The sequence below is a fragment of the Apium graveolens genome, chromosome 7, assembly GCF_009905375.1.
Source record: "Apium graveolens cultivar Ventura chromosome 7, ASM990537v1, whole genome shotgun sequence".
NCBI classification, from domain to species: Eukaryota; Viridiplantae; Streptophyta; class Magnoliopsida; order Apiales; family Apiaceae; genus Apium; species Apium graveolens.
Window position 1 is genome coordinate 271,999,607 of NC_133653.1, and position 14,847 is coordinate 272,014,453.

At 34.0% G+C, this 14,847-nt stretch overlaps 1 protein-coding gene across 1 annotated transcript; it reads left to right on the top strand.

Moving 5' to 3' along the window:
• Positions 1–8,145: 8,145 nt before the first annotated feature.
• On the top strand, positions 8,146–10,057 carry LOC141673025 (B3 domain-containing protein Os01g0234100-like). The gene is made up of 4 exons (XM_074479758.1): positions 8,146–8,345; positions 8,450–8,656; positions 9,095–9,185; positions 9,303–10,057. Exons 1-4 carry the CDS (start codon positions 8,265–8,267, stop codon positions 10,055–10,057), a joined length of 1,134 nt encoding a protein of 377 aa, XP_074335859.1. The 5' UTR covers positions 8,146–8,264.
• The last annotated feature ends 4,790 nt before the right edge of the window (positions 10,058–14,847 follow it).

The window sequence follows — 14,847 nt, forward strand, 5'->3', positions numbered from 1 at the left end:
ATATTATAATGTGTAATATATAAAATTCTAATATTATATATATAATTAATATATATATATATAATAATTTGGGTTTTTTTCGGATTTCGGGTTCGGATCGGGTTCGGATAGAGTTTCGGATTTCAGATCGATTTCGGATCGGTATACCTAATATCCAAATCCAAATTCAAAAAATTTCGGGTTTAAAAATTAAATTCATATCCAAATCCAAATCCAAAATTTCGGGTTTCGGATCGGGTATCCGTCGGATAGAATTATTTTGTCATCCCTAGCTAGAGGTGGAACCGAAACATTTGTATCTTGGTAGATAGCTAAGAGTAAGTCCAACAGTGTTCTTATAAATTACCTATGAATATTATTAATTCTTAATGATTTAAGACATGATTTTGAATTTTAACGCCAACAATGATTTTTATCTTCATTCTTAATTATTATTATATTAATAAATTTAAAAAAATATGGACAAAAAGTTGAAGAAAAAGAGAGATAAGAGTAAAAAAAGAGAGAAAATGAATATTTTATTGTTAAAAATGTTACTAACCTCCGTCCCTCTCATTTGTTTACAGCTTTTTTCACATGCTTGACACGCATTTTAAGACAACTATAAAGTATACTTCCGTAATTTATTTTTAATTTTTTTTTTGGTATAAAAGTTTGAACATTATATTTTTATTTAGAAGAAAAAAAATTTAAAAATAATTATGCAACTACATTTAATAAGAGCATTAAAGTGTGTGCCGAGTCTCCGTCCCCAATTAAAAAAATTGAGGGGATGGAGGGAGTATAAGGGAACACTAGAAGTTTATTAAATATAAAAAATAAAAGTCATGATTTAAAGAAATACTAAGAGAGTGTCATTTTTTGTCAAAATCATTATAATTGAACTTAAGAGCTCATATAAGCGAGTTGTTGAACTTGCTCCAAGTAACTCTGATTTAAGTAACTGGCATCCAATCTACTGCTCTATTTCCTACTCTCTAGTAGTGAACAAAGGTTAATCCCCAATTGTTTTGTATCAATTCTTGACAATGATGGACAACATGAACACATTCTTTTTCATATATTTCACAACTTTACGGTGTATAAAGACAAGAAAAGTTATCTCCAGTAGAAACTCTTTAAATTAATACTCGTTAAATTAATAAACTCTCTAAAATAATAAATATGTCTGGTCCCGACTTGGGCCAATGTAAAAATTGAAAAACTCGATAAAATAATAAGATAATAATTTTTCAGGAAAATCCTTTATGGTTTTCAATCCCAAGAAAATCATAAATTAATAATTCATAGGAACTGAAAAATATATTACACCTTATTGAGATATGATTCGATAGTTGTCTGTTTTATTTTAAAGTTCAAGTCTTTTTGGAGCTCATTTCTAACTTTTCTTATTCATTAATTTTGTTTACATTAATTATATAGTACAACTTCAAAAGTCATTATTAATTTCTCAAGGTTACTAATTACGTTTAATCCCAAGATTCGTTGATTCTAACTTAGAATCAACATATGATCAGAGTCTGAAGCCTACATTGATCAGATCATCATATGATCAGAACTACATGAAATCATGAAAACCAATAACAAGTCAGTCAGTTTATGCAGTCCTCATTAATTTAGAAACAATAACTAAAATATACATGTCGAGTCAGACAAGAATCTTCTACTTCCATGTCGTTGTATATAGTTGCATATCCCACGGATAACTCACCTATACGTTAAACAATTATTATAAAATTATTGAATGCATAATATGATATAAATTACAGAATTTAAAGCTTATACCTTTCATTTCAGCAGCCCATAGCCAACTCTGAGCACACATTAGTGCTTCTATTGTTTTGGGGTGTAGCCTATTACGATGTGGACTCAATAACCTGCCACTAGAACTAAATGATGACTCAGATGCGACAGTAGATGCCGGAATTGCTAGGAAATCTCGACCCATGTGTTGCAAGGTTGGATATTTAGCTGCATTTGCTTTCCACCATGTTAAGACATTGAAACCTTCGGTTTTGGGCAAGACATCCTCGTCCAAGTAATGATCCAATTCAGATTTTATAAAATCAACTCTTTTACGCTTCTTTTTGCTGATGAACACATCATATTGAGACACTTTTTCAGAAGTAGAATCAGATATTATTGAATTGGACTCGCCATTTCCCTCCTTACTTGCAACTCGTCTCTCATGGTACTCTTTCAACAAAGAATGGCAAAGATCATGAACAGCTTCAACCTTATTACTAGATCGTTCTCCATAAATTTTCTCAAAATAAAATTCTAGTACCTCCATCTTGTATCTTGGATCTAGCACTGCTGCAACTCCAACAACACCATGCATTACGTGCCAATACTTGTCAAATTTAATCAACATTTTTTATGTCATAGTCTTAATCACGAATTCTGAACTTCTACGCCATCGTGTAATTGCTAGATGAATCTCACAAATGTTTATAAAACACAGATTAGCAGTTGGATATTTTGTCCCAGAAAAAACTCTGGTCACCATATAAAAACATTTCAGCCTGTCACACACACTCTGAGCAAATTCCCACACTTCCCTTGAAGTATAGATTTGTATTGAGACTCCCGTTGACCTAATCGACCAAAAACATCCTTATAACCCAAAGCTGTTTTGAGCATCAAATACGTTGAGTTCCACCTTGTAGCACAATCGAGTCCTAGTTTTTTTGTACTTGTATTGCGTAATTGTCGGACTGCTTCTTCAAATTTCTCTTCCCTTTTTGGAGTTGCTGTCCAATAAGCTACTGAATCTCGTATTTTTTCAACTCCAATTTTTATGACATCTAATCCGTCTTTAACAATCAAATTCAGAATGTGAGCCGAACATCGCATATGAAACAAACTACCACCTGCAATTAAGGATGAACTATCCAGCTTCTCCAATAAAGTCTCAACCATGGCATCATTCGTGGAACAATTATCTACAGTGAGAGCATAAATTTTGGTATCCATATTCCAATACATCAAGCACTCCAATAATTGATCACGCAAAACTTCTTTAGTATAAGGACAAAGCACATATATAAACCTAAAAAAATAAAATAAAATGTGTCTTAGCAAACTCAACCATATATCAATTTTATGTGAAGCAAAGTACTACATTATATTATATATAATATTATATACCTCATTATGCGACTTTGTAAAGTCCAGGAATCATCAATAAAATATGATGTGACCGCCATATATCCCTTTTTTTGATTACTCGCAGTCCACATGTCAGTTGTAATTGCTACTCGACTCGAAATACTGTCCAACAAACTCGAGGTCTTCACCTTTTCATATTCATAAATATGAAAAATCTCATTTTCTATTGTATTTCTACTAGGCACTTTGAAGAGTGGTTGAAGCCGTGCTGAATATCTTTTGAATCCAATGTGATCAACGATGCATAGAGGATATTCATGCATGATAATCATCTTTGCAAGCTCTTGTTTTGCTGCGTCATGATTGAAGCTATAAGCAACTAATTCCGGATGATCTTTATTGAAATTGCTTGCCAAAAGCTTTTGCCTTATACTCTCTTGAGGCTTCCTGTTATGTTTCTTGACATAGTGATTATTCAGATGCGATGTCCCGCTGCCCGAATCACCTTTCATTTGCTTCTTACAATATTTACAAATAGCTTTCAAACTACCGTCAATTACCTGCTTAGTAAAGTGGTTCCAAACATTACTCTTTTCCCTTCCTGAACCTCCTTCTACAATTTTTTTACACTCGGCAGTAGCATCATTATTGTCGATTAATATAACATCTGGATCAGGGGCTGAGTTACTGTCTTTGTTGGCAGATTGCAACTCATTTGACGAAGGTTGAGAATTTTCATCGGATACAAACTGGGAATTAGGAATTGATTGTGAAGACATGGCTGCACAATATAGAAAATATATCGATTTGTCACACACATACTCACATTATGATATTAAATATCGGAAAAAGAACAACTACGAACTAACAAGTAACAACAATGGAATCATAATTAGTTAATACAGAATAACTATATACGGAATGATATTTAACAAAAATACAACATTTTAAGGTTTCTAATGAATACAAGATAGTAAATAACAAAAATCCAAATAAAGTAAGTTGTAAGTCGTAACTAACAACTAAAAAGTATCGAACACGAAATCTACTAATCTAGGATTAAAGATTCGAAACATGGAATTAAAGAATCTAGGGTTTGCACATAATCGATTTGAAAATATAAATTAGTAATTAGTAAATTACCTATGAGTGTTGATTGAAATTCGAAAGATTGTCCTTTGATGAATGATGAATATTTTCCTTTGCAGCTCGGCGAACACGAACAACACTAATGGTCACAGCGGCGGTGTTTTGAATAATAGATGTGTGATAGGGAATTAGGGATACACATAATACTGATACACCATCTAATATACACATGCCTACCCCTGGACTAATGGATTAAAAATATATATTACTTATCTTGGTAATCCAAATACATATATATTATTTATATACAATATTATATATATATATGTATTGGATTTTTTCGGATTTCGGGTTTGGATCTGGTTTGGATCGGGTTTGGATTTCGGATCGGGTTTCGGTTCGGAATACCTAATATCCAAATCCAAATCCAAACTCATTCGGGTTTAAAAAATGAATCCAAATCCAAATCCAAAATATCGGGTTCGGTAAAATCCAATCGGGTTGAAACGGGTCAGGTATCCATCGGATCAGATTTTTCTGTCATCCCTAATTCTAAGAGGTATGTACATTATAATAGGTTAAAAACTCTTTAAATTAATAATTATTAATTTATCGATAAATTAATAACTCTTTAAATTAATAAATTTCTCCGGTCCCGACATTATTAATTTATAGAGTTTTTACTGTATTTGTAATTTTGTATCATCAAATGCATTATTCCCATTCTCTTACTTTATCGAGACTGATTTCTAATGCGTTCATTTCCGCAGAAAGCTAAACAATATTCAAAGTTCACATAAAAAGCATATTACATATCTTAAATGTCGTGTATGATACCGCCGCCGTCTGATGGACTTGGGGATCTTTTGTTCCCAATTAATGAGACCCCATTTTGTTTTGATGTAAAAAAAGGAGGTTTTTGACCTATGATTGATTGGTTTTGTTTGTTGATGATAATCGTGGTAAAATTTGGCAACTCCAAGCTATAGATTGATTTGTACTATTGTTACTTACGATATTTCTTCGAATTTTCTTTTTATCCTTTCAAACAAACGGAAATGATTGAAGTTTTTTTATTTTAGTTGGTATCGTGTTAGGTCTAATTCCTATTCATTTTTGGATTATTCGTAACTGGATATTTACAATACAAACACGGCAATTAGTTGGACCTTTGATTAACTAGGGATTTTTGTCCGCGCTACGCGTGCTAAAAAATTATTATTTTTTTTAAATTTATTAAATAATATAAAGAGAAATATTTACGTAATTTTTCAGTTGAACACTAACACAGCATTACTTTTTTGACGACTTTTTTTTACGCGAATATTCTTTTCACATATAATGAGAAAATATATTTATTAAATTTGAGCTAATAACACATTACGTAATTTTTCTATTGACAGTAAGACAACATGACGTGTTGAATATTACTCAGCGTCTCCTTGTACTTGATAACATTTTCACATAAATAGCATCAATAGCAAATCAATAGCATAACCAGCCCGAAAAGGATTACATTTGAGTAAGATTACATTAGAAAATAATTACATTTGAAATAGATTTAGAAAATTTAATCTACCACTATTAGCTTACAATTTTGCTGTATAACAAAAACATGTTATGCATAGTATACATGTCAACAATCTTCTTATAAGAAGTTTATAAAACATAGCATATAGATAGATAGATAACTGAGATCATAAGTTATACCTAAGATAATAAAACTTCATTTTTCTGACATTAGAATTTATAGCAATGACGTTAAATCTTCAAGAGCACAAGTCAAACACTACAATTGTGACAATCTGAGTTCCTGAGATGATATCCACAAATGTTAGCATACATATCTGAAAGCTGAGAAATCATCTCTTCCACTCTTCCTCTTATATCAGTATTGGTGACAGTACTATACATTTCATTAGAGGTGTTATTTATTTCAGCTGGTCAGTTTAAGCAAATGTTGATCAAGAATGAGAATGACACAGCTAGTCTCTAAACAGCCTAAACATGCTCAATATGGTGAAAATGAAGACCATTAATATCCTGTGATTTATAAGATCTTCTTATTAGATACATTTCAGAAAACATGAAGATGGAATTGCACATTATACTTGATAAACAGTCATATCTATTACTTATAAAAACTGTACTGATGAATATTGTGACTAACACAATATGACTCGAAACAATAGAACATGTGAATCACAACTTGCATTTGAGGCTGATGCAAGTGATAACATTTAAAAAATGCAGACATTGATTCCATTGTCAAACATTGACACATTTGTGAAAGATGTATTCACTTTAAACTTCCACTATAAGTTAGAAATGTGTCCGTAAACCAAAAACATGGTATGCACAACATATACGTCAAGAATCTTGTAATCAAAATAAGGTTATAGAAATATGGGATACAGATAGTTAGATAAAAATTCTAGATATATAGGTTCAATTGAAGATAACACAATTACATTGCGTAAATTTAATAATTCATTTCATAAAGTAAAATCTTGAAAAACATCAGTTGAAGAGTGCATTTGTGACATTTTGAGTTCCAAAGATGTGCCATCTTCAAACCCTTTGGCCATAGTTCACCTTCTTCCCGATAGTTTCCTTGGACTGCTATAGTGCAAAGTGAATTCCACAAGTCTACCTGAAGCGGAGGTTAATCTAGCAGGTCTAATGGTCTATTACTCCGTGCATTTGGACATATTTTGTTTGCTGGGAGGAGGATATCATTTCCAGCAATGTTATTATACATGTCTGAGAGCAGAGTAATAATCTCTTTGATTAATTAACATTTTTTTTATTGATTTCTTCCTTTTTTGAACCCGCCAGGGTCTTTGTTAAGGAAACTGTTCCCGAATGATCTATCATGGGCTCTGCCACGTATCCGATTTAGGAACATATGGCTCTATTTCTACTCCGGCTAAACACAAAATCAATGGCAACTAATAAGATAAAAAGGGCTTTTCTCGCTTAGTATTACTATCGCAACTAAAAAAATATGAAATGAATTAAGCAAGAAGGCATTAGCATTAGAGTTCATACCAAATATCACACAAGTTCTCTATTTCAAACTCACCGTGTAGTAATCACAAAATATGTTGGTCATATTCCCGATTGTTTGTGCCTCATTGGATGAGTAATATAAATTCGGTTGTTTGTGTCACATTACGTGAGTAATATAAATACAATTTTTACAAAATAAACGATATCAACGAAAATTAGGCCATTTATTTTCCTTTCCCTTTCCTTAATACTCTCGACCAAACACCCCCCAACAAAATAGGCCGACATATTAACAGCAAGAGAGTAAAAAAGTAAAAAAGAGTACCTGATTTCATACCAGGGTTTCTTGTTACAAACATTTCCCTCCGTTTCATTTCGATCATGAAGTTCAATTTCGATAGCTGTGGAGTTAACAATCATCAAAACTTCATCGAGAAAGAGGTCCCTGATGAGGAACCAGGCTCGGTTCTCTCCCTGTTAACTCCTGATCTTACCAACTCTAGCCCCTCTACTTCTCAGGTTTCTTCATTTTACATGATTTTATGTTCTTGTATGTGTGTGTGTGTGTGTGCGTGTTTAAGATTTCTTCGAACTCTAAACTCTTAAGCTATCTTTTACTTGGTGTTAATTGTAACAATTTGTGCTTCCTGATTGTGATCATAATTAAGCTGACAGTTTTGGTTGCTCTATTTGTACTGTCTGTGTGCTTAAAAAATGATATGTGTTAATTTACCCGTGTGTTCTTGCTTTTGGTATCCGTCGTTAGGTTTAGTAATTGTTGGACATTAGTGTGTTCTAGTGATTGCTTGCATTATGTTTTTTCTGTTTTGGAGTGGTGAAGTTAATGGTGGGAGAATATTGTGGTTATTTAATTGACAGGCATTACCAGATATGTCGATAAGGGTTGCGAGGTGAGTTAGTAAGATTGTTTCTCTTTGAGATTTTGTAATCATTTAAAGGACAGTAGTGACTCTGATGTTGTATGATGGTGCAATAGGGAGAAAGCTACTCCTCCTCAAGTCAAATCGGCAACGGTGATACGGGCTGAGGAGATGCAGGCGGGTCTAGGATCTGAATTTCCTAGTTTTGTCAAGTTGTTGGCACAATCACATGTTTCCAGCTGTTTCTGGATCGTAAGCACGCTTAAACAATATGACTTTAATTATCTTATCCCTCAAGTGCTTTTATAATTTGATACCATGGTACATGAATATATTGTTGCTCATTTTGAGTACAGGGCCTTCCTACGCCATTTTGCAAGGTCCATCTACCAAATGAAGACGCCATTCTTATCCTGGAGGATGAAAATGGTGAATGTACTGAACTGGAGTATGTAGCAGAGAAGACAGGACTTAACGCTGGATGGAGAAAGTTTGCTGTAGGACAGAAATTGCTTGAAGGAGATGTTTTGCTCTTCCATCTAGTTGAGCCCCTGAAGTTCAAGGTGACACTAGAACTTGATTAATCCGTGCCTTAGGTTTGCACATTAAAATTCTTTGTTCGACATATACCTTATGTCTCTAACAAACAGAGGGAATGGAGGAGTAAGTTCTATTTCCCACTCCAGCATCTAGTTACAAACTAACAACAGTCCATATGTATCACGACTCCAAGCCCCCACTTTACTGTCAGGACCTATGTCAAGAAGCTGTCACAGTGTAAAGCATACTTATGTTTGTATGTGCACACCTATAAATGATATTTAGAAATGTTTAATGCCTTGGTATTAGAGACTCAGAGCTTTTGTTACATGGAGAGGCGATCAGCTGACTATAAATTATATTTTTTTAGAATTTTAACTTTGGCATTCTTATTTTGGCATTCTTATTCTGTTAATTTGTGATTATTTCGTCGCATGATTTAGACCATCCTCATTTCGTAGGTATATGTAGTAAGGCAAAATGAACTGACTGATGAGGATGGTGCTGTCAGCCAACTGAATATGGATGAGAATAGAAAACAAATTCAAGCAGGTTTGTGTGTACCTAAATCAGTATTTATAGCATATTTTAGATGTTTGATGTGTTGGTCTTTTCTTTTTTCTTTTGCGTAGTTTTGATGTGCTAAACTTTCTTCAAATTTTTGAATAGCAAATGAGAGAGGAACTATAAAACCTCTAACGATAAGGAAGCGGAAGCATCCAAGTGAACCAACTATAATTCAGAAGAAAAACAAGAAAATGTTGGTGTCGAGATCAGTATGGGACCTGGGCCAGCTAACGGAACAATCTGGGAATGACAGTGAAGAAGTTGGTTCAGAAATTTTGGAAGGTTCGAAGTTGTCTAAAACATCAGTTCCTTTTAAATATGTTAACAGCTTCGAGGACTTCCACATTGTGGTAAATGATGTGTGCATAGATTCTGAATTGACTGAGGATATAAGGTTAAAGTATTACGACCTTTGCTGCAAGAAGAAAGCATTCCTTCACGGCAAATTTTTCCCAGGCCTCTATCCAAAACTTATTGCAGGCATCATTGGTGAAACTGTGAACATTGCAGATGCCATAAAAGGTTGCAAACATACTACCTCTTGGGATGAGTTTGCAGTTTGGGACAAGTCCTTGAAATCATTTGAGCTTTTGGGCATGGAAGTTGGATTTGTACGTGATCGTCTCCATAAACTAAGAGGCCTTGCCTTCGAATCTCAAGGTGCCTCAGACTTCAAGAATTATCTAGGAGCAATACCTAAACGAATTCATGCTGAAGATGAAATCAGAATTGCTGAAGCAAAGCTTGTGGAATTGAAGGCAGCTTCCGAGAAAAATGAGGCTGACTTTATAATTCTGAGATCAAAAGCTGAGAAGCATGTGTCTGACTTTCAGGAAGAGGTTGATGCTCCATGGTGACATACAGAATGAATTCTAAATGTTGTCTTTGGATGCATAGTAGTTTAGTGCAACTTAGGTATAAGGAAACTGCTACCTGTGGCAAAAGTAATAGAGTATATAAATGTAATAGATTTAACTGATTACTTTCTCTTTTTAATTTTGGAGTGGGAAGATTTTGCAGTGCCAGTTTGTAAGAACATAATATACCCGGAAATGAAAAATAGAATGAGGATCAAAAGTAGCATTTATAATGGTCGGTAGATTAAATACAAATTCTAAATTGTCATTATAATTATGAAATTGATTCTTACTGAGTTTAATCTTATGAAGTAAGCATAGTCCTGAATAAATACAAACTTACCATTGTATGTTTTATTGGTCAGAATACAATATTGTCAGGAAGTAACCTTGTTCGCAGTTCTGAGTTGCGATATCCCGGCAGAGTTCTGAGTTACTCGATTTTTTTAAATCAGCTGATTTTTCAAAAATCGTGATAAATCCTCCTCCTCTCTCTCTCTCTCTCTCTCTCTCTCTCTCTCTCTCTCTCTCTCTCTCTCTCTCTCTCTCTCTCTCTCTCTCTCTCTCTCTCTCTCTTTTATTTGATTTGTCTCAGCCTCCCTCCCCCCCCTCTCTCTCTCTCTCGCCCCCCCACCCACCGGCCGTTTGGCAGGTAACAATCTACCCTGCTCTTTATCTTTCCGATTCTTGGGGGTGTTTTGTTTTTATCTTTTAAAATTGTAAATAAAAACAAAAGGTAATCTGATTAAATTTTGATGTAATTAGGCCTATTCACAATTTGAAATTGTAGATTTTATTAATTAGGTTATAAAGATTTGAACTTTAATGTAATTCAAATTTGATTATCATATATTTTAAAAAAGATTTATTTTTTATGTTAGTTTGTTACATTCTTTTGTTTCTGCTAGCCTCTAAATTTGTTTGATGTTTGTTGTGTAATATAGATTGTTATAGACATTCTGAACACAGAATCATGTAAATGACCTACTAGGATGACATTAACTTATAAATGATTTGAGTGTGAGTAGATAAGGGTGGCTTTAGCTGTAGCAGGTGATTAAGGTAGGATTTAAATTGAACAGCCAAGGGAGGCGATAAGTTTGTCTGCATTTCTGAAGGCGGGGGCAAAACCGCTTTTGTGTGTTCTTGGGATTTAGGTAGAGTACTTATGCAGGGCAGGGTTAAGAAGAGAGATAAACCTCTCCCCGTATAGGATCCGATAGATTTACAAAGTAATAGGCTGACTGAGTCTTGTTAGGAAGGTAGGAAAAATTCGCCTATGTCTGGTTTGCGAGAATTTTTGATATGACCTTTTATGCTCTGGTGCAGCATGCAGTTGGCCTATAATCGCCCATGGAGGCTGGCACAACGATTTTAGGGACCAAAGAAATCAGCTTAGTAAGCTTCCCTGTTACTGATTAAGAATTAAATATTAAAACCATGACCCACAGCTGTTGTGCACAATGCTCGATCTGCAAGAAGTTAGCTACAGGGGCATATCCAAGTTTTTAACAAGATGTCGTTTGAGAATTTCTTGAAAATGGTTAGGAGCCACTCTTTTTTACATCAGTATGTCGTCAATGCGCATATCTATCCTTATCTTGAACAACGAGAACTTTTGAGATTGATCCATCCAAAATTTGTTTGACTAAAGAAGTAAGAGTAATTAAAATCCCCTTGCATCTATTAGACTCCCTGTTTTGTGATCCATGGCACTCTAGAGTTTGTGTAAGTATATTGTCAAGAGAGATAAATTCATCAAGGTGGAGAGAAATACAGCTGTACTGATCTAGATGAAGAGAATCCAAATTTACACACTGTTGCTAACATTCTGCTTCAAAATAGTGGTATGAAGATTGCCATCATATCTATTTAGACCAATAAAAATAAGGCCCTTTTAGCAATTTTGAGTTTATCAAAGAGGACATGAAGAGGATTCCAAGAGACTTGAGTGGTCCAGCTTTGAGGAACCAACTCATCAAATTGGAACATGAAAAAGAGTACGGCAATGGCTTGGGGATACTAAGAGCATAATTTTTAAGTAGAAACAACAGTTGGACAGTGCTCTGAAACGCCCTGGTGTAATTTTGCTTCAGACCTGGTGAGCTGCAATAGCCAGTTGCTAATGGTGATTTCTTCTCCTACCTTGCACCCGGTTATCGAGCCATAACTCGTTTTCAGATAAACCCCATAAGATTATCATAACTGAAAATTTTAACATGATTAAAGTTTTAGAGACTTGTTGTTGGAGGGGAAGGGGGTGGGTTGTTAGCTTTTCTCCGATGCCTACACAGTTGGCAAGCCATCACAGGTATAGAAAACCAAAAACCGAACTTTGAAATACCCGAGGGAGTTTTAATGGGAGGAGTATCCTCAGAGTTAGTTGTTGAACCATTAACCACTTGTTGAGGAACTACACAGACATGTCTGTTGGAGAAGGTAGCCTGAGTATCAGAGTTCCCCGGGTTCAACACCAGAAAGTCAATATAGTTGTAATTGTACTCTCAAATTTTCAAGTTTGAGCTTATTGTACTTCTGTGAGATTATTTAATAGTGAATAAATTGGACATCAGGACATTAGAGTATGATTCATTACAAAAATTTCTATAAATTACTGAATCTACTACGTAGGGGTGAACAAAAAATTTCATAACCGTCCAAACCAACCGTTTCAAACCGCCCAAACCGAAATTTAATGGTTTTGTAACGGTTTGGATCGGTTATGGTTTCATTTTTCCAAAACCCGAAAAATAACGGTTTGTTTTGGATTTGTCTTTTATACCGCTCGTTATATCCAAATCACCCGAATCTATTAAAATATTTTAATTATATATTTTGAGGATACATATATTAGATAAATTATTAATATTTATAAGTAGTTGAATCCATGCTATGTTAAGTTCACTTGAATGTTACATATTGAAGTTAAAAGATCCAAATTATTAAATAATGAATTTGTTTAGTTGATAATTTATTAACTTATTAAATTTTTTACCTAATAAATATATGCACATATTTTTCTTAACGGTTTAAACGGAAACCGCCCAACCCGAACCGTTATAGTTTGGGTGGTTTGGTTATATCAGTAACAGTTATGGTTACGGTAATGGTTAAATAAAATGTAAAACCGCTAAATTTGGTTTGGATGGTTATGAGTTCTAAACCCGCCCATTTCACCCGATACTCACCCCTACTACTACGTGCGTCCTGATTCAGCAATTTTTATCATGTACTAGCCTGTCTGTGTCCTACTTTGCAAATCTACTTTGTGCGTCCCAGGTATTTTTGTTTGATATGTTTGCATTATTTTCTTCCAGGACTGGAGTTTTAGTTGGCTGCATAGCAGTGTTGAATGTGCACTAAATTTCCTTCTTTTTTATTTTTTATCATTCTGGCATGCAGTAATTATGTGCCTCAGTCTGTCCGGGGTCCTTGAGAGCGCCAAATCAGGGGCGTTTGGATGCACCGGGGGAATGGGAATCGGGAATGAGAATGAAGGGTATGGGAATGAGGGTTAATGGTAATGGGAATGGAATGGAAACAAAGGGGTAATGGTGAAGAAATGTGATTCCCATTCCCCACCACTAAATTGGTAATCAAAACACTATCACTTAGATTTAAGGTTCCGATTCCCGTTAACCGGGCACATTAACCCTCAACCAAACACCCCAGGTTGTGTCAAATGGCGTACGAGTTAAAAGCCTTGTATTGATGCCTATCTACAGTTCATAAACTTGTATCTGTAAATTACCAACTATGTTGTTACCTGTGAACCATGTTGGTATTTCTGCCGTTTTTTAATCATGAAAGTAGTTTTTGTAAAAAACTTGACCTGCTTTCCACATATTTTACTTCTGGAGTTTGGGCTATGATATGTCAGAAGTCCTGTAAGAAAAGTCTTCATCCTGAATCTTTATAATCTAATCTCTCCAGAAATTACCAAAGTGGATTGGTTTGAGCCTGAAATTCTACTGTCTGTAGTGTTATGCTGTGTCATGGATTGAATAACTTGCTGTTGGAGGTTTAAATTCTGGGGTGCTATAACGTCTCCTTATCCCAATAAATTCTTAATATTTGAAATAAATTGTTAGACACGTATTTGAAGACTTTTATCTTATTATTATACTTACATAAATTATTTTAAAAACTTTTTTTATTAATATAAAAATTAAATGTTTAAATTTCTATTCAAAATAAAAAAATCTTAAAAATAATATATAGAATTATATCAGATAAAAATCTTAAAATACGTATTAATCTCTTCATTTTAAATATTACTCCCTACGTTCCTAAAAACGTTTCCTATTTGTGTTGGACATGTTTACAAATACACACTTTTGATTGTTAATATCTTTAAATTCGTATTAGTATTAAATATAAAAATTTCACTGTATTAAAATACTGATAAATACGAATCCGAGGAGATCACTCATGACTATGTTTGAAATTATAGATTAGACGTAAATTAGTAGTTAATCGTTTACCGTGAACAGTACCGAAAGTCAAATTAGGAAACGTTTAACGGAACTGAGGGAGTAAGAATGTATCGGGACGGAGGGAGCATGATTTACAAAAAGGCTTGTTCTATTTGAGACAGTGACACTGTTGATATAATATCAAATGTACCCCACTATTGATCCAATATCAAATTCAAATGTACTGAACTTACTTGACAAGTTCTTACCTGAAGCAAGTGGTATTGAGTTGACATGTCTACAACAATCAATAGATAAAAATAAAATGGTCAAAAAAAGGTCTTTCAAACTGATTTCCAATTTTATACAAGAAAA